The 22,514-nt window shown below is 43.1% G+C and overlaps 1 protein-coding gene across 1 annotated transcript; it reads left to right on the top strand.

Annotated features, from left to right (window-relative positions):
- Nucleotides 1-15,756: 15,756 nt before the first annotated feature.
- LOC123723800 (uncharacterized) lies at nt 15,757-18,121 on the top strand. The gene is made up of 2 exons (XM_045716676.1): nt 15,757-16,058; nt 16,521-18,121. Exons 1-2 carry the CDS (start codon nt 16,029-16,031, stop codon nt 16,887-16,889), a joined length of 399 nt encoding a protein of 132 aa, XP_045572632.1. The 5' UTR covers nt 15,757-16,028; the 3' UTR covers nt 16,890-18,121.
- Nucleotides 18,122-22,514: the final 4,393 nt, after the last annotated feature.

The following is a 22,514-nucleotide window of genomic DNA, read 5'->3' on the forward strand; positions in this document are numbered from 1 at the left end:
CCAGGTGGCTCTGCGTCCTTCCCAGCATGCACTGCAGCAGCTCTGACAGGGGAAAGTACATCAGGGTCGTGATCATTAGGCACCAAACAGAAGAAACTGGACTTCCAACAAGGCGTGTCTACATGGACAAAACCCATAACAAAACGCCCATTGTCGTTTTCTGTAGGAAAATGCTTTCCAATGAACACAAGCCAGAGGTCAGAAAGTAGTGTGAACAGCTCTAATCGTGTGACATAATACTGTATCGTAGTGTTGGGGGTGTTACCTGAGCGTAGCTCCTGTATCTCTGCATGTCTCAGTAGTCCCACACACAGCAGCAGAGCCCGGCTCACATAGAGCTGCTGCACCAGAGGGGTTTGGCCCAGGTCTGGCACTGCGACCGCAGCACCTGAACACACACAGTCAACAACATTGTCATAAATCTATATATTGTATTCATCACAACACTAAAGACTTTGTTTTACACTCACCTGTATAAGTAGTGGCCTCTCTCTGTCCTGAGCCAGGTAGCCCAGAAGAATCCTCAAAACATCAGTCTGGGAAGGAAGTTGAAGACTTCAGCTATAACAGAGGCTTGTTCATTTCTAACAAGGGTAGATTGACTAGACTCATAGCACAGAATGAATGACTGCCCAGTTCACCATCCGTTCACTGTCTCACCTCATACTTGTATTGGAGCAGCAGCAGTTTATGGGTGTTGACAAACTGGGCCTTTTTGTTCTTCCTGATCCTGGACCTCGGTCAGGCCTAGAGGAAAAAGAAGACTTACATTACGATAGAAAGAAATGGGACATGGTAGTCTCCACATTAATGTAGAAGTGTTTAGAAACATATTCCATTCTTATTTAATAAAAGTGACTCCAAAATCACACAATACATTATTTACCATTAATTTCTATTGGGCACAAAACACAACCAAAACAAACAGCAAATGCACCCAACACGTTTGTAGAGTCACAAGCTTGATCTAATCAGGGACCAAATACTAAAATTTTGATTACTTTAATACACATAAGTGAATTTGTCCCAATACTTTTTGTCCCCTAAAATGGGGGGACTACAGTATGTACAAAAAGTACATGTAATATATAAATGACAATACCCTCAAATTAAAGCTGACAGTCTGCACTTCAACCTCACAGTCATTGTATAGTTTCAAAGTGCTGGAGTACAGAGCCAAAAGAACAGCGAATGTGTCACTGTCTCAATACATTTGGAGCTCACTGTAAACAGAGTGCACAGGTTCTGTGATTGGATGTTCAGATCTAACCCCTACCCCTTAGTCACTTCACTTTATGTATATTTGAAAATGGATAGGTATAAGTAAAAAAGGGAATATCTCCACATACCTATCTAATCCTTTCACATCTACGCCTATCTAGAGGGTGTTTCTGAACAGGACGTACTGTACATGGCTAAGCGCAATGGGTATGTGAGTCTGGAATGCATGAGCAGACTATTTCAACACAAAGGAGGATCTGTGGATCAGTGCAGATGCTTGACACCTGCGGAAAGGGTTTCCTACCTCCATTTTGTGGGAAATACAAAAAATGGAAACAAACATGATCTTGACTTCCAGATCTCTTATCACCTTGAGTAGGTGGTAGTGTTTCAAACTCTACATTTACAGCAACGCTTTTGGATGGATGGAATGGTTGAAACAAACTATATCTTGATTTCACTGTTTACACAGGGTGTTATATTCTTAGCATGTTTTTCAATAAACCAGGTTTATCTACATGACGGGGACTCGGTCCCTCCCTATGGTGAATGTTAAGTGCTCAGTTGCACTTCAAATCTGTGTATCTGAGTTTGTTTTATTTATTATGATCCAGGGAATTCTCCATTGTAAAGAAAATGGAATGCTCATGAATATTATGTAGACTACTACATGCCTATATCTGTCAATATCAATAAAATAACAACAAATCATTATAATAGGTTGCTCTGTAAGAGCTGTTTATGACTAAATCAGTGTTGGGGTCAATTCTGCATTTGAAGTTAGATGTGTCCAATACAAATTCAATAACTAAATTGGTATTAAAGAGGAATTTGCTGCTTTTATCAGAAGTGATGTGATACATTGGTCTGTATTGTCCAGTCTATATGTTGGTCTGATACAGGTCAGGTCTCTGATAACTCTTCTTTTTTCTCCTGATCCGAAAGTGTCCTGTAAGGAGGGATGGCAATCTGGTAGGGGGATTCTGTTCTCTCTCTAAGCACCCATAATGGTTAGCCTACTTTATACTAACTGTCCAAAATAAGGATTCTTCATCCACACATTATTTGGCTCACAAGTGGTTTGGAGCCTACTTTCTGGTGTTTGTAAAAATAAATGTTTTGAAAAGAACTTCAAGCAAATATTAATTATCAAGACTGTTTGTGTTCAATAAATACCTCTGGGAAAAGTTATTGTTTTAGAGTTTGACTTTACTTTCACTTTATGTGGAAAGTACCTTATCTTAGCTCTGCTGTGACTTGCGGTGAGTTCTGAGGCCAGCTAGGCACTTTCACTTTCTGGTCCCCATCTCCCACTCACGCACACAGACACTCATAAAGCAGATTTTTGCCACAGAGTTTGTCAGCCTGGTCTCATAGACCTGACATAGTAAATGTAAATCCGGGACACTCAAATTATTATGATATGTTATGTTTGGTATGGTTAGATAAGACAGATGGTAAGTTAAGGCAAAAACGTAGGTTGGTTGGGGTGGATTGGTAGATGTATAATATGAACATCTAGCAACCCAAAGGTTGCGAGATAAAAATTGCATCACTAACAACGCTAGTATTTTAGCTAATTAGCAAATGTTCAACTACTTACTACTTTTTAGCTACTTTGCAACTACTAGCATGTTAGCTAACCTTTCCCCTAGCCTTAACACTTTTAGCTAACCCTTCCTCTAACCCTAACATGAACCCTTTTAGCTAACCTTTCCCTTAACCCTAACCTTAACTCTTTAGCCTAACTCCTAAACTTAACCCTAACCTTAACCCTAACTCTAAAACCTAGTCTAGCTAAAGTTAGCCATCTAGCTAACATATTGTACATTTTGCAAATTCGTAACATATAATACAAATTCTTATTCATAATATATCATACTAAATGGGTGATGGACATCCACAAATTAATACATACCATACAAAGCGTAATATATAATACTAAATGGAGTGTCTCGGATTTCCGTACAGAATTATACAAAATGCTCTGAAACCAGGTTGCAGCCAGCAGGCTATGGCAGAAACCCATTTCCATGACTTTGTTCTGCAGAACATGGAAAAATGCATCAGTTTAATTGAAAATGCCATCATAGGCCATGAGCAGGTGGATGCCTTTGACAGTCAAAGATCAAATCTGGAGGCCATGGTCAGGGTCTCACCATCCCAGTCATCCTGATTGTCCCTCATAATCCGGAACAGTGCACGTAGATCAGATTGGTAAAAGTAGATGGTCTGTGCCAGCCTGGAGGTTGAGTTCCATCTGGTTAGTGCGGCCCTCAGTAGAGTCGGCTGTTATAAGATAAATTACTTGTATTAAGACTTTTTTTTGGTTAACATAAGCAAAATGTAATGTAGTCTGTGTGCAGCTGGTGTAGAGGAGTCAGGCACAGGACAGCAGATATGAGTAAATAAACATATTACTCAAAATAGACAAAAAACAATACACAATAAGCGAGCCCACAATAAACGGACCGTATTACATAAAAACAATCACTCACAAACAAACATGGGGGAACAGAGGGTTAAATAATGAACAAGTAATTGGGGGATTGAAAATAGGTGTGTAAGACAAAGACAAAACAAATGTAAAATGAAAATTGGATCGGCGATGGCTAGAAGGCCGGTGACGTCGACCGCCGAATGCCGCTCGAACAAGGAGAAGGACCGATTTCGGCGGAAGTCGTGACAGTACCCCCCCTGAGCCGCGCGCCAACACCGAACTTGGGGACGACCCGGAGGACGAGGCACAGGGCGATCCGGATGGAGACGGTTGAACTCCCGCAGCAACGAAGTGTCCAAGACGTCCTCCACCGGCACCCAGCATCTCTCCTCCGGACCATACCCCTCCCACTCCACGAGGTACTGAAGGCCCCTCGCCCAACGTCTCGAGTCCAGGATGGCTCGAACATCATACGCCTGGGCCCCCTCGATGTACAGTGTGGGTGGAGGAACCTCCCGCACCTCAGACTCCTGGAGTGGACCAGCCACCAACGGCCTGAGGAGAGACACATGAAACGAGGGATTAATACGGTAATCTGAGGGAAGTTGTAACCTGTAGCATACCTCGTTCACTCTCCTCAGGACTTTGAATGGCCCCACAAACCGCAGACCCAGCTACCGGCAGGGCAGGCAGAGGGGCAGGTTTTGGGTCAAGAGCCAGACCCGGTCCACCGGTGCGAACACCGGGGCCTCACTGCGGTTGCGGTCGGAGCTCGCCTTCTGCCGCCTCACGGCCCATTGCAGGTGCACATGGGCGGCGTCCCAGGTCTCCTCCGAGTGCTTAAACCAGTCGTCCACTGCAGGAGCTTTGATCTGGCTCTGATGCCAAGGTGCCAGAACCGGCTATTACCCCAGTATGCACTGGAAAGGAGAGAGGTTAGTGGAGGAGCGGCGGAGTGAGTTTTGGGCCATCTCTGCCCAGGGGATGAATGCCGCCCACTGCCCGAAAGCGGCGGGTGAACTCCCTCACTCCATATGGCGTTGGCCCACTGCAGGGCTTTGCCTGAGAGGCAGGAGACGAGGGTGGGCACGTTCTCACGATCCATCTTCTGCAGCACGCGATCCATGGTGGTGCCCAGATGTTGCAATATGGTTGCGTGCTGCTGGATGCGCTCCTCTATGTCCACAGGGAGGGCGTCTGCTCCTGCTTACTCCATTCTTCGGGTGAGTGATTCTGTAATGTAGTCTGTGTGTAGCTGGTGTAGAGGAGTCAGGTGCAGGACAGCAGATATGAGTAAATAAACATATTTTACTTAAAATAGACAAAATAAAATACACAATAAGCGAGCCCACAATAAATGGACCGTATTACATAAAAACAATCACTCACAAACAAACATGGGGGAACAGAGGGTTAAATAATGGACAAGTAATTGGGGGATTGAAACCAGGTGTGTAAGACAAAGACAAAACAAATGGAAAATGAAAAGTGGATTGGCAATGGCTAGAAGGCCGGTGACGTCGACCGCCGAACGAGGCCCGAACAAGGAGAGAGACTGACTTCGGCGGAAGTCGTGACACAAAATTACCGGCCAATGACATTGGATAATTTATTTTGGTACAATTTCTTTTAGATAAAATAATTTAAAATGCTAATTATCCCTCAATATAAGATATTTAGGCTGACCTTAGATTTCACTATTCACGGTGTAAATAGCAATTTGCAGAAGTGATGTGATGCATTGGTCTGTATTGTCCAGTCTGTATGTTGGTCTTGTCTTTGATAAATCCTCCTGATCAGAAACTGTCCTCTAAGGAGGATGGCAATCAGGTAGGGGATTCTGTGCTCTCTTATTTGGTTCACAAGTAGTTTGTAGCCTACGTTCTGGTGTTTGTAAAACTACATGTTTTGAAAAGAATGCCCCAAAAAGATGTATAACCACGACTATTTGTGCACAAAAAATACATGTGTGAAAAGTTATTGTTGTAGAGTTTCATTTTATGAGTTTCATCTCTGGGAATTTTCTTCATTGATTTGAATTTAATCTTTGGAGTGTCTCTCAATAACAACATGCCCAGTACAGTACAACGTTTGTAGTGTGTGGAGTTAGTAGCTAGGGTAACATTGTCACGTCCTGACCAATATTTAGCCCAGTCCGCCCTGTACCAGCACCCCGCTTGTGCAGGGCTACTAGTTCCATCCAGCCAGGACGGGTTGTGCAGGTGGTGCGATCATGGCCACCTGTGCGCCTCCATGGCCCAGTCTTTCCGGTTCCTTCCTCTCGGAGTATCCCGGGAGTGAGTACTCCGAGTCTAGCATGACCAGTACCAGCAACCCGGACCAAGCTTCCAAATAGTCAGCCTAGTCCTGTTCAGCCTGTTCCCGCTCCCCGCACTAGCCCTAAGGTGCGTGTGCCCAGACTGGTACATCCAGTACCAGCCCCACGCATCAGGCATCTAGTGCGTCAGCCCAGCCTCGCCAGTCAGGAGTCGCCAGAGCCGCCCGCCAGTCAGGAGTCGCCAGAGCCGCCCGCCAGTCAGGAGTCGCCAGAGCCGCCCGCCTGTCAGGAGTCGCCAGAGCCGCCCGCCAGTCAGGAGTCACCAGAGCCGCCCGCCAGTCAGGAGTCGCCAGAGCCGCCCGGCAGTCAGGAGTCGCCAGAGCCGCCCGCCAGTCAGGAGCCGCCAGAGCCGCCCGCCAGTCAGGAGCCACCAGAGCCGCCCGCCAGTCAGGAGCCGCCAGAGCCGCCCGCCAGTCAGGAGCCGCCAGAGCGGCCCGTCTGCCCGGATCTGCCAGAGCGGCCCGTCTGCCCGGATCTGCCAGAGCGGCCCGTCTGCCCGGATCTGCCAGAGCGGCCCGTCTGCCCGGATCAGCCAGAGCGGCCCGTCTGCCCGGAGCTGCCAGAGCGGCCCGTCTGCCCGGAGCTGCCAGAGCGGCCCGTCTGCCCGGAGCTGCCAGAGCGGCCCGTCTGCCCGGAGCTGCCAGAGTGGCCCGTCTGCCCGGAGCTGCCAGAGTGGCCCGTCTGCCCGGAGCTGCCAGAGTGGCCGTCTGCCCGGAGCTGCCAGAGTGGCCTGTCTGCCCGGAGCTGCCAGAGTGGCCCATCTGCCCGGAGCTGCCGGAGGGGTCTGTTTGTGACCCAGAACCGAAGGGGTCTACCTGCGACCCGGAACCAAGGGGGACGGCCTGCGACACGGGACTGAGGGAATCTGCTTGTGACCCAGAACCGGGTGAGTCTGGCTACGATCCCAAATTTGAATTAAGTAACTGTGACTGTAATGAGTCTGCCTACAGACCGGGACCGAAGGAGTCGGCCTACGACCTGGAACCGAAGGAGTCTGCCTACTGTCCAAAGCCAAGCAAGTCTGTCTACTGTCTGGAGGGCAGTAGGCCAGAACCGGAGCCACCTCCAATATAGGTGGGTTGGGGAGGGGGGGTGTAGCACAGTGACGGCAGCCACCCTCCCTTCCCTCCCTTTACTTTAGGGGGTTTATTTTTGTATTGGGTTTTCTTTATGTTGGTGCATTCGGTGTATGCACCTTTGGGGGGGGGGGTAATGTCACGTCCTGACCAATATTTAGGTATTATTTGTATTATATTTTGGTCAGGACGTGGCAGAGGTATATTTGTTTTGTATTTTGGGGTTTTGTGTGGGGTGTTAGTTGTTGGTATAGGTTCTAGGTTTGTTTTTCTATGTATAGTTAATTGGGGTTGGACTCCCAATTGAATTCAGGTGTGTTTGATTGGGAGTCATATATAATAGGGTGTGTTTGTCTTTGTGTTTTGTGGGTAGTTGTATTTTGCACTGCGTTATATATGCCTGTAAAACTGTCACTAGTCTTATTTCGTTTTCTTGTTTTTCCTCCGTGTTCACATTCGTTTAATAAATTAAGATGATGAGCACTAACTCCTCTGCGTATTGGTCCACGTTCTCCGACGATGATTTCGCTATGTCGTCTAGCGACGAAGAAATCTGTGGCAAACATATTATTATATTGCCCTATCACGAGGATGGGGTTCCCCCAAATAAACGTTTTTGTGGAGTTTCATGCTGTTGCCACTGTTTGACAAATAATGCAGCACAGACAATTATGCATGACCGGGACTGAGTACTGAGTCGAGGTTAGGACTCATGTTACCCCAGACACTTGTTGACAACAGTTTTGCTCGAATAGGAAATAAGCTTACCAAATACATTAGTGATACCCATCATTTTATTGACTTTTAAAACACTAATGTATAGACATAGTCCATACTAAACTTATGATTTCAAAGAAATGAGGGCTAGAAATGCAGTTGTTTCCACTGTTGTTTTAATATTGTTGTTAACAGTCATATGAACTCTTCATCTCTTTCCCGTTCTATCTTAGGCAAACACACGTACACACACACACACACACACACACACGTACACACACACACACACACACACACACACACACACACACACACACACACACACACACACACACACACACACACACACACACACACACACACACACACACACACACACACACACACACACACACACACACACACACACACACACACACAGGTCAAGGTCTCTGCACATATTTGTGCCACATTATCATGCTGATGCAGTAAACTGTTGTGTATCACTCCCAATAACCAGGTTTTTATTGTTGCTCTGTTCCTGGTGCAGGTTGCTGTTAGAGAGTTATAACTCTATCTCTCTCATCTCACCCATACTCTCTATCTCTCTCTACTACCCCCCCCCCCTCTCTCTGTCCCAGGCCAGGGGCACCAGAGCCTGGGAGAGCTGGGGGTGAAGAACGGGGCTACCTTCATCACCTTTCAGAGGTGTCATGGAGGGTAGACGTGGAGTAGACGTGGAGCAATAGATGTGGAGGAGGGCTGATTCCATTTTCTATCCCATGGTATAAAATAATATACAAACAGTATCTGTTAATGATTTTTCTAAGTGTTTTTTCTCCAATTTATGCTTTGGCCAAAAATATGTATGGGACAAATCAGAAAATGAACTTTTAAATGTGAGATTTCCACTGGGCAGTTACTTTAACTCCACCAGGCACAGCAAGAAGAGGACTGGCCACACCGCAGAGCCTGGTTCTTCTCTAGACTTCTTCCTAGGTTCCTGCCTTTCTAGGGAGTTTTCCATAGCCATGCTTCTACATCTTCATTGTTTACTGTTTGATGTTTTAGTCTGGGTTTATGTATAAGCACATTGTGACATCTGTCTGATTTAAAAAGGGCTTTATAAATACGTTTGTCTTGTTTTGCTCTTGCCTGGTACTAGCTAACAAAGTGCACGATAAGCCGGTCACCAATCAATGTGATTTAGTTCACCACGTTAAATGTGCCGTTTGTGAGGTTTTATTGATACATTTGATATACAATTGTTGTTTAAAGAGTAGGCTATTACTGTATTTCTTACTTTATTGTAACAGAATTTTTTTTTTAACTAGAAATATGTTTTCAATTTCAACCAAAAAGGCTAGCCAATCAGAAGTATAATGAACAAAATAAATAATGTTTAAACATATGTGCATTTATTTTATGTGTATATGGAATGGACATTGTATTCACCCTTCATTAAATAAACACTTAAATATTTAAAGCATATGCCATTTGTGTTTGGTAACATTTTCATGATAAAACATTGGCCAATAACTAGTTCCGAAAATAAATTAACCACACTTGTTGCCACATCGACCTGAGCTAGCATAGGTGCTGCACAAATCTAATGATCTGTTGATGCTCACTCGTTTGGTTGTCAATTATTCTAGTAGCAGTAAAAGGACAGTCTTCATTGAAGTCACATGGCAAAGAGGATGGTGCTGGCTACAGTCCAGGAAATGGCTGTGCCAAAAGTACCAAAAGAAAGTGTGGTGTTCCTTAAGGGACATGTAGGGGATTCCCTTTGGATTAGATTTCCCCCTGCAGATTAAAGGTATAAAATAAATCCTTATTTTTAAAGGAACAGAACGAGAAACTTATACAGTACCAGCCAAAAGTACAGACACACCTACTCATTCAAGGGTTTTTCTTTATTTGTTCTTTTTTCTACATTGTAGAATAATAGTGAAGACATCAAGACTATGAAATAACACATGGAATCATGTAGTAACCAAAAAATATTTGAGATTTGAGATTCTTCAAAGTAGCCACCCTTTGCCTTGATGACAGCTTTGCACATTATTGTCATTCTCTCAACCAGCTTCATGAGGTAGTCACCTGGAATGCATTTCAATTAACAGGTATGCCTTGTTAAAAGTTAATTTGTGGAACATTTTTCCTTTTTAATGCGTTTGAGCCAATCAGTCGTGTAGTAACAAGGTAGGGGTGGTATACAGAAGATTGTCCCATTTGGTAAAAGACCAAGAACAAGAACAGCTCAAATAAGCAAAGAGAAACAACAGTCTATCATTACTTTAAGACATGAAGGCCAGTCAATGCAGAACATTTCAAGAACTTTCAAAGTTTCTTCAAGTGCAGTCGTAAAAACCATCAAGTGCTATGATGCAACTGGCTCTCATGAGGACAGACACAGGAAAGGAAAACCCAGAGTTGCCTCTGCTGCAGAGGATAAGTTCGTTAGAGTTACCAGCCTCAGAAATTTCAGCCCAAATAAATGCTTCACAGATTTCAAGTAACAGACACATCTCAACATCAACTGTTCAGAGGAGACTGTGTGAATCAAGCCTTCGTGGTTGAAATGCTGCAAAGAAGCCAATACTAAAGGACACCAATAACAAGAAGAGACTTGCTTGGGCCAAGAAACACAAGCAATGGACATCAGACGGTGGAAACCTCTCATTTGGCCTGCCGTGTCTTTGTGAGATGCAGAGTAGGTGAACGGGTGATCTCTGCATGTGTGGTTCCCACCGTGAAGCATGGAGGAGGAGGTGTGATGGTTTGGGGGTGCTTTGCTGGTTACGCGGTCTGTGATTTATTTAGAATTCAAAGCACACTTAACCATGATGGCTATCACAGCATTCTGCAGCGATATGCCATCTCATCTGGTTTGTGATTAGTGGGACTATCATTTGTTTTTCAACAGGACAATGACCCAAAACACACCTCCATGCTGTGTAAGGGCTATTTGATCAAAAAGGAGAGTGATGGAGTGCTGCATCAGATGACCTGGACTCCACAATCACCCAACCTCAACCCAATTGAGATGGTTTGGGATGAGTTGGACTTCAGAGTGAAGGAAAAGCAGCCAACAAGTGCTCAGAATTTGTGGGAACTCCTTCAAGACTGTTGGAAAAACATTCCAGGTGAAGCTGTTTGAGAGAATGCAAAGAGTGTGCAAAGCTGTCATCAATTCAAAGGGTGGCTACTTTGTAGAAATATTTCAATATGACATATATTTTGATTTCTTTAACACTTTTTTGGTTACTACATGATTCCACATGTGTTATTTCATAGTTGTGATGTCTTCGCTATTATTCTACAATATAGAAAGTAGTAAAATAAAGAAAAACCCTTGAATGAGCAGGTGTGTCCAAACGTTTGACTGGTAATGTATGTTTGAGAAGAGTAGTTTTCACATACTGACTCCATCAGTAATAATGACAAATGCACTCCAATGGCCGAAGGTAAAGGTGCTGGGGTTTAACATTTGAGATGATATTGTCTGCAGTTTGCTCCATGCCACTCAGGAGAAGCCTACTTCTGCAATGCCTTTCATAGATTTGGAAACTGTAGTGGTAGCTATGTTTATGTATAGCACTTTGTGACATCTGCTGATGTGAAAAGGGCTTTATAAATACATTTGATTGATTGATTGATGTGGATTTTCACGCTGTTACCATTGTTTGACAAATAATGCAGCACAGAGACACTATTGAGTCGAGGTTAGAGGTTACTGAGTCGAGGTTCGAACTAGTGTTACCCCAGACGTGTTGATAACAGTTTTGATCGAATAGGAATACGCTTAGCAATTACATTAGTGTTACCATTCGTTTGAGTGACTTTTAAAAACACTAACATTTAAACATAGTTCAACCTAAACTTGTGTTTTTAAAGAAATGAGGGCTAGAAATGCAATCGTTTCCTCTGTTGTTTTATTACTGTTACTGAAAGTCATGTGACCTCTTCAACTCTTTCACTTTCTCAGGCAAACAAACACACATGCACACACACAGTCAAGGTCTCTGCACGTATTTGCTTCACATTATCATGCTGATTCATTAAACTGTTGTCACTCCCAATAATCCTTCTCAACAATTCTTCATTCTTTTGGAGGTTTGGATTGAATATCAGCATGGGTGATGTTCAAGTGGAGAATATACATATAAAAACAATGTTATTGTTATATTTTTAATTATGATGCCCAGCTCAGGAGGTCTCTTGATGATGTGAGACCTGAGGCAATTGCCTATTCTGTCTAATGGTAACTCAGCCAGTGATTAACAACTCACAACAACTTGGCAGTCAGGTGTTTTTTGTTTCCCTGTTCCTGGTGCAGGTTGTTGTTAGAGAGTTATAACTCTATGACCTTTGCCTATCTGATTGAACTGGTACCAGGAGCCATGACCGTTTGCGGAAATCACCTGACAAATAGGATAATGCCGTGCTTCTTTCACATGCTTTGCTTGCTGTTTGGGGTTTTAGGCTGGGTTTCTGTACAGCACTTTGAGAATATCAGCTGATGTACGAAGGGCTATATAAAAATACATTTGATTTGATTTGATTTGATTGATACTCCAGAGAAGGGAATGGTGGCCAAATGGTAGAAAAATTGACTTTAGGGGATCTAGGGACTTCATTCTGGCTTCTGACACTTTTGGACCGCCCCTACAGATTTAGAATAAGTTACAGCCACACACAGTCACAGTCACACATTCCAAGGTGAAAGAGGAAAATATAAGGTTGAGGAGTACTCTTCACAAACCCTCTGCAAAATGGCAACGGCAAACCTGCAATGGCCAATGGTAAGGATATTAGGTGTTTTTCTACACAATATTATAGTTTTCTACATGCAAAAGTACTTCCACACTATAATGTCATAGATCTTAAAGCTGTAGTGATTGGTAACATAGTATTGTTTAGAGTTTTTGTTTGTTGAAGATATATGTATTAGACATCAATGTTGAAATTGTAAGGACTATTTCTTGCGCCAAAAAGTAAAATGTGTGTGAGAGAGTTTCTCTTTTATCATGGTATCATCTGTATGACACTATAACAGAAACTGAAAGCAGGCATAGTGCAGTGCATGAAATAAACAAATCTGTGGCATATTCTGGCATTTTTTATATTGCAAAAGTGATAGTGTATCAGAAAAGGAGGAAGAGGATTAACAACCTTGACATTCTTGATTATATAGCCTATACTTATGCCATCTCTCTCATCTCAGACACACTCTCTTTACCCCCACTCTATCTTTCGCTCTCTCTGTTACAGGCCTTATCTGTTAGACTCCAGCATTTCCCCAGAGGAGACCCTCCGATCCCTGTTCCGTACGATCCAACATTCCTGAAGGCAACTCACGCCTCTCTACTGGTTGTCAAAGACACCAAACCGACCCGAGCTTCCCGTTTCGCTGTCACCGTGCTCAACGGCTCAGATGGGAAAATAGTTCCATTGGTCCTCAAGAGCACAGACACCATCGGCAAACTTCAGAGGAGGTTCCTACAGAAGCGGCCTGACCTGACGGGAAGCCTGAACCTCGCCTACAACGGCAAGCCCGTCCAGGGGCACCAGAGCCTGGGAGAGCTGGGGGTGAAGAATGGGGCTACCTTCATCACCTTTCAGAGGTGTCGTGGAGGGTAGACGTTGAGTAAAAGTGCATCAATAGATATGGAGGAGGGCTGTTTCCGTTGATCTTTCCCTTGTCATGCAATATGAACAATATCTGTCAATGAATTAGTGATTTATAAAGAATATTTGCATTAGCCATATCAGGTGTTCTTTTTGCGCTACATAGTAGATTCTTTATTGTTTAGAATACCAACCAAAGTGATGTGGTAGCCTGCTGAGGTAGAATGCACAATGAATAATGTTAATGCATCTTTGTCCTTTCTTTATGTTAAAGTAACTGTCCAGTGTTTCTAGACTTCTATGAAATATGTTCTATAATTACTTACAATATGAGTGAAATAGTTTTTCTTCCAAAAAAATAGTAATTGAGTATGTTAAAAAGCATATTTTCTGTGTTGGAATGTTGTGGGCGTATACCAACATCAGAAAGGTGTCGACGTATGCCGTTTATAAAGAATATTCATGCGAGTAAGACTGCTGATTGGCCAGCTCATCTTTCTCAGGGAGATTACATTATTTATATGAGAAAATAACAACAACAAAAAATTCTACAATTTATGCTTTGGCCACAAATACAAGTATTGAACAAATCAACAACATTATTTGGATATATTTGGATATGTGAGAATATGAACTTTTAAAAGTGAGATTGTCACTGGGCAGTTACTTTAACTCCACCCAGCACAGCCTGAAGAGGACTGGCCACCCCTCAGAGCCTGTTTCTGTTTTAGGTTTCTTCCTAGGTTCCTGCCTTTTGAGGGATTTTTTCCTAGCCACCGTGCTTCTACATCTGCGTTGCTTGCTGTTTGGGGTTTTAGGCTGGGTTTCTGAATAAGCACTTTGTGACAACAGCTTTCTAAATACGTTTGATTGATTGACTGATTTAATTGTCTTGTTTTGCTCTTGCCTGGTACTAGCTATACTATACGCCGGTCACCAATCAATGTGAGTTAGTTCACCACGTTAAATGTACCATTTCTGAGGGTTTACTGATAATTTCGATTAACCATTGTCGTTTAAGAGTGGGCTACGACTGTATCAGAAATTGCTTAGTACTGATTTCTTACTTTATTGTAAAAATACATATTTGTGCAATAGAATTATATTTTCAATGACAATCAATAAGGCTAGCCAATCAGGAGGATGATGAACAAAATAAACTATGTTTAAACATATATATATTTTAATTTTTTATTTTATCTGCATATATGGACATTCTATTCACCCTTAATATTTCAAGTGTATGCCATCTGTGTTTGGTGAAATTTTCATGATAAAACATTGGCCATTAACTTGTTCAGAAAATAAATTAACCACACTTGTTGCCACATCGACCTGAACTAGCATAGGTGCTGCACAAATCTAATGATCTGTTGATGCTCACTCGTTTGGTTGTCACTTGTTCTAGTAGCAGTAGAAGGACAGTCTTCCTGGAAATCACCTGACAAAGAGGATGGTGCCAAAAGTACCAAAAGGAAAGTGTGGTGTTTCTTAATGGACATGGCTTGGATTTCCCCTTGTAGATTAAAGGTATATAAGGGGGTTTACATTCAAAGGAACAGAAAGAGAAACTCTATGGTTGAGACGAGTAGATTTCACATACTTACTCCACCAGTAATAATGGCAAATGCACACCAATGGCCAAAGGAAAAGGTGCTGGGGTTTAACATTTGAGATGATATGGTCTGCAGTTTGCTCCAAGCAACACAGAAGGAGACTGCTTCTACAATGCCCCTCATATATTTGGAATTTATAGTGGTTACTATTGATTAATATGCATTTAGAGGAAATATTAGCACACACTGCCACAACACCATAATCACATAACATTCTTCAACTGGTCATTCAGAACAGCACTGTTTCCGTTGAATTAACGTTGCACACCGTAGTGTCCTGCTGAATGGCCAAACCGATCGTTGAGCAAATACACTAATTAAAGGGTCCTCTCTAGTTAACACAATCAGAAAATCATAAAGCCCGCCTATTTCTACAATTTCGATTAAAATGTCATTTTAACCTTTAACCCTAACCTTAACCGTAACCTTAACCCTGACCTTAACCATACTGCTAACCTTATGCCTAACTCATGTTACCCCAGACACTTGTTGATAATAGTTGTGATCGAATGGGAAATAAGCTTACCATTTACATTATTGTTACCAATCATTTGTCTGACTTTTAAAACACTAATGCATAAACATAGTTCAAATTAAACGTGTGTTTTCACAGAAATTAAGTTTGGAAATGGTGGCGGATTGCACTGTTGTTTTATTAGCTATTGTTACTATGACCTCTTCATCTCTTTCACTTTCACAGGTTTGTCTTGTTGCTCTGTTCCTGGTGCAGGTTGTTGTTTTTAGAGAGTTATAACTCTATGACTGTTGCCTATCTGATGGCACTGGTGCCTGGAGTCATGACAGCTCGCAGAAACCACCTGACAAGTAGGATCATGCTGGCTATACTCCAGAAAAGTTGAAAAAAAACCCATTTAATTTGGGGATCTAGGGACTTTCTCTGGCTTCGGCAGGTTTTGGACCTCCCCTATTGATTTAGTATAAATACAGTTCAAAGTAAAAGAGAAACATATAAGGTTGCTGAATATTCTTCATAAACTCTCTGCAAAATGGCAACGGTACAGCTACAATGGCCAATGGTAAGGTTTATTTATTTACGCACCGGTACTTCCACACTATAATGTCATACTGTCGTGGTTGGTAACATACTTTAGTATTGTTTCGAGTAAAACATTTTTTTAGAAGAGATATGTATTGGTCATCAATGTTGAAAATGTAAGCACTATTTCTTGTGCCAAAAAGTAAAATGTATGTCAGAGGGTTTTTCTTTTATCATTCACAATTCTTTATCATGATAGCAACTGTACGACACAGTAACAGAAACTGAAAGCAGGCATAGTGGAGTGCATGAAATAAACAAATGTGTGGCATTTTCCGTTATTGTTTTACATTGCAAAAGTGATGTTTATTGATGTAGTACGCCAGAAAAGAATGAAGAGGATTAACAACCTTGACATTCTTGAAGATATATCTCTCTCCTCTCACACACACACTCTATATCTCTCTCTACCCCCCTGTCTCTTTCTCTCGCTCTGTCCCAGGCCTTACCTGTTAGACTCCACGATTGCCCCAGAGGAGACCCACCGATCCCTGTTCCGTACGATCCAACATTCCTGAACGCAACTCACGCCTCTCTTCTGGTTGTCCAAGACCATAAACCGACCCGATCCTCCCGTTTAACTGTCACCGTGCTCAACGGCTCAGACGGCAAAAGAGTCCCATTGGTCCTCAAGAGCACAGACACCATCGGCAAACTTCAGAAGAGGTTCCTACTGAAGCATCCTGACCTGACGGGAAGCCTGAACCTCGCCTACAATGGCAAACCCGTCCAGGGGCACCAGAGCCTGGGAGAGCTGGGGGTGAAGAATGGGACTACCTTCATCACCTTTCAGAGGTGTCGTGGAGGGTAGATGTGGAGCAATAGATGTGGAGGAGGGCTGTTTCCGTTGATCTTTCCCTTGGCATACAATATGAACAATATCTGTTAATGAATTAGTGATCTATAAAGCATAATTGCATTAGCCATATCAGATGTTCTTTTTGCACTACACGGTAGATTCTTTATTGATTAAAATACCAACCAAAGCGATGCTGTAGCCTATTGAGGGAGTATGCACAATGAATAATATCAATGCATCTCTGTCCTTTCTTTATTTTAAACTAACTATCCAGTATTTCCAAACTTTTATGAAATACGATCTATCATTACATACAATATGAGTGAAATTGTTTTCCTTCCAGAAAATGGTAATTAAATATGTTAAAAAGCAGATTTTCTGTGTTGGAATGGTGTGGGCGTACACCAACAGAATGGTGTTGGCGTATACCGTTCACAAAAAATAGGAATGGGAGTAGACCACTGATTGGCCAGATTATCCTCCTCAGGTTGATAACATCCTTTCTACAGTATGAGGAAATACCAAACGTTTTTTAAACGGCATGTTTGAGATACCTCAAACTTGTATGGTTTTTAAAGTGTTTTTTCCCCTCCAATTTATGCTTTGACCACAAATGCAAGTATTGGACGAATGAACAGCATTATTTGGGTATGCGTTAAGAGAATATGAACTTTTAAAAGTGAGATTTTCACTGGGCAGTTACTTTAACTCCACCCAGCACAGCCGGAAGAGGACTGGCTATCCCTCCGCTCTAGGTTTCTTCCTAGGTTCCCGCCTTTCTACATCTGCATTGCTTGCTGTTTCGGGCTTTAGGCTGGGTTTCTGAATAAGCACTTGGTGACATCGGCTTTCTAAATGCATTTGATTGATTGACTGATTTAACTGTCTTGCCTAGTACTAGCTAACAAAGTGAACTATAAGCCGGTCACCAATCAATGAGTTATTTCACCACGTTAAATGCACCATTTGTGAGGTTTTACTGATAATTTTGATAAACCATTGTCATTTAAGAGTGGGCTACTACTGTATCTAAAATAGTTTTGTACTGATTTCATACTTTATTGTAATTTTTTTTAATATATTTGTGCAATAGAATTATGTTTTCAATGACAACCAATAAGGCTAGCCAATCAGGAGGACGATGAACAAAATAAATTATGTTTAAACATATATATTTTTAATTTTATCTGCATATATGTACATTCTATTCACCGTTAAATAAATACCTAAATATTTCAAGTGTATGCCATCTGTGTTTGGTGACATTTTCATGATTAAACATTGGCCAATAACTTGTTCAGAAAATTAATTAACCACACTTGTTGCCACATGGACCTGAGCTAGCATAGGTGCTGCACAAGTCTAATGATCTGTTGATGCTCACTCGTTTGGTTGTCAATTATTCTAGTAGCAGTAAAAGGACAGTCTTCCTGGAAATCACCTGACAAAGAGGATGGTGCTGGCTATACACCAGGAAATGGTTTGGCAAAAAGTACCAAAAATAAAATCATGGTGTTCCTTAAATGGACATGCGGGGGATACCCTTTGTCTTAGATTTCCCCCTGCAGATTACAGGTATAAAATAAATCCTTATCTTCAAAGGAACAGAAAGGGAAACATATATGTTTGAGAAGAGTAGTTTTCACATACTGGCCCCACCAGTAGACAAATGCACTCCAATGGCCGAAGGTAAATGTGCTGGAGTTTAACATTTGAGATGATATTGTCTGCAGTTTGCTCCCTGTCCACACAGAAGAAGCCTACTTCTGCAATGCCTATCACAGATTTTGAAACTGTAGTGATTGCTATTGATTAATTTGCATTTAGAGGAAATATTAGCACACACTGCCACAACACCATAATCACATAACATTCTTCAACTGGTCATTCAGAACAGCACCGATTCCGTTGAATTAACGCTGCACACCGTAGAGTCCTGCTGAATGCGTCTCTGGGCAAACCGACTGTTGCGGAAGTGAACTAATTAAAGGGTTGTCGATTTTAAACCTAACCTTAACCCTGACCTTAACCACACTGCTAACCTCATGCCTAACCCTAACCTTAAATGAAGATCAAAAAGCAAATGTTTGTTCACAAACATTTTTCGGATATTGCCAGTTTGGACTTTGTGGCTATGGTAACTGGTGACGACCAAATTTCACATGTGTAAGGCTACATATTGTTTGAGACATCAGGTAGCCAATTTTTGGTTTGTTTTTATCAGATCAAATCCACAAATAATAACATGTCTTAACCATGCCGTCTACCTGTCTTGGATGTATACATCTATATTAGCCCAAAGGCCAGAAGATGGTGATAGTGAGTCCTTTTGTCACGACTTCTACCGAAGTCGATGCCCCTCCTTGTTCGAGTGGTGCTCGCCGATCGACGTTACCGGTCTTCTAGCCATCACTGATCCATTTTTCATTATCCATTGGATTTGTCTTGTTTTCACACATACCTGGTTCCATTCCCATTCATTACCTGTTGTGTATTTAACCTTCTGTTTCCCCTCATGTCCTTGTCCGAGATTGTTTGTATGTTATTTTGTAGTAGTGAGCTACGGGTATTGTTGCCCATGTTATTTTATGTACATTTTGGTTTTGGAGTTCGTTGTTTGTTTATTATTTTATTAAAATAACTCCAGTAATACCAAGTTTGTTTCTCCTGACTTACTTGCCACCTACACACATGATGATGACACCTTTCCTCTTACCATGCATAGGAAATGTATGCAGGTGGCTATACACTTGTATCCCCCGTGGATCGGTTTGTACATAAAACATTCTCCATTCAGGCTGCAAAGGCTCAATTTCCTCCTTAACTCAATTTAATGGTGAGAGGCATAAGAAAATTCGGAAAATATGCATATTTTTATTATGCTAGTCCTGGGTGTTGCCGCAGTATCTTTTTTCACCCTGGTCTGATTGGCTGAACGTGATTTGCCTTAGTGACTGCCCAAGCAACCATCCAACAACACTGTAGGCCTATTGGAACTAATAAAAAATAGGAATTTTACAAGTAATTCACTACAAAAATATAGTCTATTTGGACAAGGAGCAATTGCTCCTGGAGCTGCAACTTCAACGGTGATGGTAGGAGTGGTTTTGCCCAAAAATCATGGGAGTTTGAGCCTTAAAATACCAGGAAAATATTGGAATAAGTTGTCGTAGAATATAATTCTATAGGTTTTTGAGTGTCTATTTAAAATATTGATTTGTCATTAGACAAAGACAACCAGAGCATCATAAAGCAAGGGGTTTCAATAGGATCAAAAATTATTGTCCATCTGTCATGGCTGTCGTAGGAAGAAGAGGACCAAAGTGCAGCGTATGTCGTTCCACATTTTATTTATACTGTGGAAACTATGCAATACATAAATACACTGAATGAAAAAACAAACCATGACGCAGAGATGAACACATACACAACTCAAAATTAATCCCCCACAAAACCCAGGTGGAAAAACCCCTACTTAAGTATGATCTCCAATTAGAGACAACGAGGACCAGCTGCCTCTAATTGGAGATCATCCCAAACAAAACCCCAACAAAGAAATACAAAACTAGAACCTAAACATAGAAATAGAAAACATAGAAAAAAACCTGTCACGCCCGGACCTACTCTACCATAGAAAATAACATCTTTCTATGGTCAGGACGTGACACTACCCCCCCCCCCAAAGGTGCGGACTCCGACCGCACCTAGACAAAACAACACCAAAACACCCCCCCCCCCTCAAAAAAATACAAAAATGGAGGGCAGGGTGGGTAACTTGTCTATGGCGGCTCTGGTGCAGTACCCAGAACCCTATCATCCAGCGGATCCTCCCACAGAGGCGGCAGCTCCGGTTCGGGGCGTAACCCCCGCTCCGCCCGCTGATCTCTCTGCTTTAGTACCACCGGACCGTGGATCGTCATCGGAGGAACCAGACTGTAGATCATCGCCGGAGGCTCTGCACTGCAGACCGCCGCCGGAGGCTCCGGGCTGGAGGCCGTCGCGGGAAGCTCCGGACTGGGAACCGTCGCCACTGGGAACCGTCGCCGGAAGCTCCGGACTGGGAACCGTCGCCGGAAGCTCTGGACTGGGAATGCGCACTGGAGGCCTGATGCGTGGGGCTGGCATAGGTGGCGCCAGACTAGTAACACGCACCTCAGGACGAGTGCGGGGAGCAGGAACAGGACACTCCGGACTGGGCAGGCGCACTGGAGGCCTGATGCGTGGGGTTGGCATAGGTGGCGCCAGACTGGTAACACGCACCTCAGGGCAAGTGTGGGGAGTAGGAACAGGGCGTACCAGGCTGGATAGACTCACTGGAGGCCGGGTACGTGGGGCAGGCACAGGATATACTGGACCGTGGAGGCGCACTGGAGGTCTCGAGCATAGAGCTGGCACAACCCGTCCTGGCTGGGTTAGCTCGGCCTAGCTCGGCAAATGCGGGGTGCGGGCACAGATCGCAACGGCCTGTGAATGCGCACTGGCGACACAGTGCGCGTCACCGCATAACACGGTGCTTGCTTCGTCACTTGCTCCCCACGGTAAGCACGGGGAGTTGGCTTAGGTCTCCACCCTGACTCTGCCAATCTCCCCGTGTGCCCCCCCCAATTTTTTTGGGGGGGCTGCCTCTCGGGCTTCCTTCGTTGCCGTGACTCCCTCGCTGCCTCCACCTGCTTCCCCGGCAGGCTGTTGTATCTCTCCAATACCTGCTCCCAAGTCCAGTCTATCCTTTCCTCCAACTCCTCCAGCGACCAGGATGCCATCTCCTCCCGGGCACGCTGCTTAATCCAGTCCTCCTGACCATGCTGCTTGGTCCTTTGGTGGTGGGTGATTCTGTCATGGCTGTCGTAGGAAGAAGAGGACCAAAGTGCAGCGTGTGTGTCGTTACACATTTTATTAATACTGTGGAAACTATGCAATACATAAATACAATGAATGAAAAAACAACAAACCGTGACGCAGAGATGAACACATACACAACTCAAAATTAATCACCCACAAAACCCAGGTGGAAAAACCCCTACTTAAGTATGATCTCCAATTAGAGACAACGAGGAACAGCTGCCTCTAATTGGAGATCATCCCAAACAAAACCCCAACATAGAAATTCAAAACTAGAACCTAAACACAGAAATAGAAAACATAGAAGAAAGAAAACCTGTCACGCCCTGACCTACTCTACCATAGAAAATAACATCTTTCTATGGTCAGGACGTGACACCATCATTAGTCATCTTAGGGATCCTACTTGAAATCATAAAATTACACTGAAACTGTGTAGGACCTTACTAAATACAAAAGAATATCAACCCAAATGTTAAAAGTGGTGGAGTTGCCCTTTAAAAGTATACATTTGATCTCATGGATCTTCAGTCCTTGCATCCATAGCTTTGTCTATCAATTTGAGTGGCAGGGCGACCGTTTTTGTTTCCCAAACACAGACTTGTATAAATGTAGAACTTTAAATGTACAGCATCCTTGATTTTGGGAACACGAAAAGTACTCATAAATGTGTGGTGTTTTGTTGTTATTATTATTGTAGGGAAGGCAGCATCCATGTTTGTCCTTGTTATTTTCCGCATGTCACCCTCCTGCTCGTCACAACAAGACATAGGCATGACAGGTATGTCTTTGATTCAG

This window comes from Salmo salar, chromosome ssa04, assembly GCF_905237065.1.
Source record: "Salmo salar chromosome ssa04, Ssal_v3.1, whole genome shotgun sequence".
NCBI lineage: Eukaryota > Metazoa > Chordata > Actinopteri > Salmoniformes > Salmonidae > Salmo > Salmo salar.

Coding starts and splice junctions, on each gene's coding strand:
- LOC123723800 (XM_045716676.1), top strand. CDS start 16,029: ATGGCAACGGTACAGCTACAATGGCCAATG. Junction 16,059..16,520: donor TACAGCTACAATGGCCAATG/GTAAGGTTTATT, acceptor GCTCTGTCCCAG/GCCTTACCTGTTAGACTCCA.